The 5,008-nt window shown below is 32.5% G+C and overlaps 1 protein-coding gene across 1 annotated transcript; it reads right to left on the bottom strand.

Moving 5' to 3' along the window:
• Positions 1–469: 469 nt before the first annotated feature.
• LOC18612477 (uncharacterized) lies at positions 470–1,503 on the bottom strand. Its single transcript, XM_007049289.3, has one exon. The coding sequence runs from the start codon at positions 1,479–1,481 to the stop codon at positions 744–746; it is 738 nt and encodes a 245-aa protein (XP_007049351.3). The 5' UTR covers positions 1,482–1,503; the 3' UTR covers positions 470–743.
• Positions 1,504–5,008: the final 3,505 nt, after the last annotated feature.

Genomic DNA, 5,008 nt, shown 5'->3' with positions numbered 1-5,008 from the left:
TGAAGGGGAGGCTAATTGGATTAAATTTGCTCACTTTATATTGTCCTCTTCTGGATGACTTGAAGTCAAGTGAGCAATTGCTCGGTGGCTTCCTTTGATAAAGTAACCATCGGGCAAAAAACCGAAAACCACCACATGCATAAGGCAAGGACGGAGACATTCATATAATCGTATTGGGGAGAAAAATAGAGGAAGATCAAAAGAAGGGTAACATCAGGGATTGTATCAATCCCTTCACAGATCCTATTTGATTTGACTTTCCAACTGCTTCTCAATCCTTGTCTTAAGCATTAATGATTAAACAAATATAATGAAAGGCTATTGGAAGATGCCCTGTGCTTATAAACCCTACATTTGGCACTAAACCCATTGTTTAAAACTTTAAAGGTTTTGATGGGTTCTAAATCCTAACTCGAAACCAAACTGTAAGATCCAACAACTTAATTATATTTCTAAACAGCAAGTCTAATTACCATCATCAAATCCCAATACATGATTATTTGCATTAAAAATCATTTCATCACAGCTTATAATTTACATTAACAGAAATTATTAGAGGTAACTCAGAAATCAAATTTCTGGGAAAAAAAATACTAACAAGGTAACCAGGTATGTGTGCAAATTATTCAAAACAAAACCTCGGGTTAGGGACTTAAGAGACAAGCAAAAGAAAGAAAACAAGTTACAGAAATCTATAACTACAAGCAGGTTGATGCCTAGACTCTTGAGTGTGTTAAATTCAATCATTGAACCATGATCAGTTGCCGGGCTTCAAATTGGATTCCTTCTTTCATCTTTCTAATAAATTCTTCACATTTCTTGTTTAACTCTTCTTTACTCATCAACCCAAGTCCTTCATCTTCATCTTCCTCAACTACAATAAGCTCACTACTCTGTTCTTCACCTTCATCTTGTACGACCACGGGGACATCTTCTGTTCCTTGTACCAGGGCCAAGGAATCCATTTGTGATTCTCGTGCTTCTAGATCAACTTCTATAGTAACTTTTGCCTTTTCAATCGACCCTTTCTTCTCTGATGATTCAAGCTGTTCTCTCTGACTGCATCCCTTCCTCTTGATGGTCTTTTCAGCTTTAGAATCAGTTTTTACCGAAGAACTACGGATCAAACCAGAGCTGGTGGCAATAAAAACAAGAAGCCCGTTGCAAAGTAGGAACATATAATTCTTACCAATGCTGAAATTGAAGAGTTGCAAACCGTATGCCAATATATGGAAGTTGCATAACAAAGGGTAGGATAATATAACAGAAAGGACAGACAATGGGACCAAAATTTTGGCGACTAGCTTCAGGAAATAGAAGCTGCTGATCAATTGAATTGGAGCTTGGGTTCCTTGGTGTTTCCGCGTCTCCATGCTTACTTTGTGCTCTTTAGCTATAGAAAAGGTCTGGGAGAGACTTTTGAAGAGCTTCAACAGTTGCAGAGAGAGGGGGTTTGAGATTAGATTATAACTTAAAAGCATAGGCTAAAGGGGATGAGGCAAAAGGTTTATATAAGAATACTTGGGAGCTGATTCCTCGAAGTTACCCCTTGTCATCAAAGATGATGTACTCTTAGTTAGGCAACTACTAAATTTCAGCCCTTTCTAATTCTTGTTTATAGTATTCCACAAGTATGATTAGTATTAAGAGAAAAAACCATTTTGGCAGTGTCTTATTAGTATACCAAGAAGACCAACAATATATTTTTCTAAATAAATTTAAACTTTGATCTACCATCTCTTTTTTTTTTTTTTAAATATATATATATATATATATTTATATATTTATATTTTGTCTTCCAACTAGCATTCAGAACGGGACAGTATAATTTAAGCAACGCTTTTAATATTGATATCGATAGCTACTTACAATCAAATTCCCAATTTTGTTAAATTTTCTACCCTTGGGAAAAGGTGATAATAAAAAATTATATTGCTGATATTAAATTGTATCAGTAGATTCAGCACCAACAAGTTAATAGTTACCCAATGTATTAAGTATTTGTACGGAAATGCTTGAGTTTCGAACGAGATGTATGGATTCACTCTTGAGACGAAGTTTTTATATATATTTTGAAATGCTATACCTTTATTCCTTAAACAACATCAATATGCAAAAGAGCAGGTGAACAAAAACCCATCCCTGCATCTTATGCACTCACCGCCCCAGCCCCATGAGCCGTTGTCTGTCCCCAGCAAGTCTACCCCATAGGGCCGGCACAACCCTCTCATCCAGACCTGTTGGTACCAGACAACTCCTTCAAAAGATCAAAAGACAAGCCAAACAACCAGAGGGTCAGTAAAACCCAGCAGACCTTCCCTTGACAACAAGAAACAAAAAGTAAACAAAGCACTCAAAACAGGGGGACCTACTATACATTTTCAGAATCCTAAGGGAGCGGAACATAATCATGATTAATCCAAACAAAATCAAGTGGCCTCAGTACACCACTTTTTGCAAGGCTATCAACTTCCTTCCCTGTTAGCTGACCTGGGTGTATGTCTGATCTTCCACCTCAGATGAAGTTTATATTTATTAATATATATTTGTGTACACAGTAAATGAACCATCACCTGTTATACTTTCATCAAAATTAACATTGACTTACAAAGATTTATTTTTATTTTTATTTTGAAAATAATACACTTTCATTAATAAAATTAAACTATAAATTATGCACGGTAAACTTGAGTTTGATAATATCATTTTTATTCATGGGTGCATATATGTTGCTTAAAGAGAAAATTAATGACAGAACTCAAGATTGAGTTCTATACAAGTTATTAGACCATTAAAACAGCAAGAGTAGTTCATTTAATTGTCAATTTTTTAGTTACGATGGCATTTTCTGAGGATGGTAGGTCTTTAAATATGGCACTTATGGAGTAGGCCTGTAGGCATTTGTTTGTAACCGTCATATGTTGATTTCTGGATGGTATGCATCTTTAAGTTTCACATTTGAGGAAGGCACGAAGAACCAGTAATTCCAAGACTGCTCCATCTTTGTATTTCCAGCAAAACTTTCGTGAATTATATTTTTTTTTTGAACTTGGAACAAGGGGGATTTTTTTGGATTTGGGAAAAGGAAATTCGAACCTTACTCTTAAAATAAGGAGATAATATAGTAATCAATAAGTCAAATGTTCAGGTGTAAAATTTTTATAAATTTAAAGGTAATTAAATTCATATATGACATTTCAAAATTAATAACTATCTCTAACCTAATAAATTATTATAATATATATGAGAAATTGTTAGTAACTTGGTGTACCTAATTGCAGAGATTATTTGAACCTCTAATAATTCAACTGGTGTTTGTTAACTTGGTATTTGCTAACTTAATAAAACTTTAACTTTTGAGTTATTAGAGGTTCAAATAATCTCTGTAATTAGGTACACCAAGTCACTAATAATTTATTGGGTTATTTATTAACACCAGTTGAGTTAAACAGTCATTGTTTACAATTGATTATTATATATTATTATTGAAAGTAAAGTTAAAAAACAATCTATAAATATAGATTCAATGTGAACTCTCAAAATCAGATATTGAGATTTAAAGATTCTCTTAAACTCTTACATTTATCAAATCGATGAATTCGGTAAAGAATTTAAAATTTTGAATGAACAGTGATTAAAGAATAATTATAAAAATAATTATAATGAATATATTAAAATATATATTTATAATAATAAAAATTAAAAATTAAAAAATAAAAATAATGATTATCACCATCCGTCACCCCTTTCACTCTTTTCCTAATTGAATTCCTGGTAATATATATTAATTTAATTAGAGAGTAAATGAAGAAGATGATGACCGAGTTTCTTGAAGTAGGGTTGACCAAGGTCGCGAGGACACGATGACTTTGGGGTCAACAAGATTGATTTGCAAGATAAGTATAAGGCGTGAAAAGGGTCCGTCTACATCTAGCTTTGCCCAGGCTTACTGTGGGTGTTTGAACACAGTCAACTTTAAATAATGGACTGAAAAAAATTCAATTCCATGCCACGCGTTTTGGAAGCTGTCTACCAAATTTTCTCGGGTATTTATTTTAACAACCATTCTTCTGTTGTTTTCCATTTACGAAATGAAATAAAAAAATAAATAATTTTTTTTGAATAAGATAAATATAATTATTATGTTATAAATTTATAAAATAAAATATAAAAAAATTAATAATCTAATTTCAGTTTCACTTTGGTTCAGTTATGGGTTAAAGAATGCAAAATTTAAGAAAACTCTGCCAAGCATAAGAAGGGAGCAGGAGCAGGTACTGTATAATTATCCTATTTTAAACCAATCAAAGTAGAAAGGTTCTAGATTTGTTGTAGCTGATTAATTCTCTGCCTGCTGCTGCATTTTCGAAGTATCATCCATTTTACTTTTAGGGCCCAAGCTTGACCGTGTCAGCTGAATCCAATCTCGCTACTGCTAACTCTACCTTGTAGGCCAAACAGATTATTTTCCACAAGAACAAGTCAACACATAGAATACAAGTCAAAATATTGATTAGTATTTTCACTGCTGATATATAAGATAATAATTCCTTTTTAATTTGAAATTTTTACCATTGCTTTTTTTTTTTTTTTTTTTTTTATAGTCTAAAAAGCATACGTTTTCTTTCCTTCTTTTCTTCCGTCTTTAAATCCCCTTGTTGCTCACTTTCTTTTCTTTTGGCACAAGCAAACAATGGTTGTGTAGAAACATTAAAAAAAAAAAAAAAAACGAAAGAAAAGTATATTATAGAGAAATTTTAGTGAGAGATATTAAGCATATAAGCATCCGCAGACAAGATAAAAGAAAAGCTGTTGATGTTGGTTACAGCTTGAAGAAGACAGAAGATGAACGCTGAAGAATAAAGTCAAAACTTATACGATTTTACTTACACGTGTTTTTTTTATAGCAGACGTAGATTTTTTACTTTTACTGTTTATTAGTTTTATTTGGTTCAGTGAATGTTTAGTTAGTTTAGCTGATTTCCTATTAGTCAGAGGTTGCATATAT

The sequence above is a fragment of the Theobroma cacao genome, chromosome 1 (genome assembly GCF_053813885.1).
Source record: "Theobroma cacao isolate CCN51 chromosome 1, ASM5381388v1, whole genome shotgun sequence".
Classification (NCBI taxonomy): Eukaryota; Viridiplantae; Streptophyta; class Magnoliopsida; order Malvales; family Malvaceae; genus Theobroma; species Theobroma cacao.
The sequence above is the reverse complement of the archived record's forward strand: the minus strand, read 5'-3'. Positions and strand labels throughout refer to the sequence as shown.

Excerpts from the sequence above, each read along its gene's own strand:
- LOC18612477 (XM_007049289.3), bottom strand. The coding sequence starts at position 1,481 with ATGCTTTTAAGTTATAATCTAATCTCAAACCCCCTCTCTCTGCAACTG.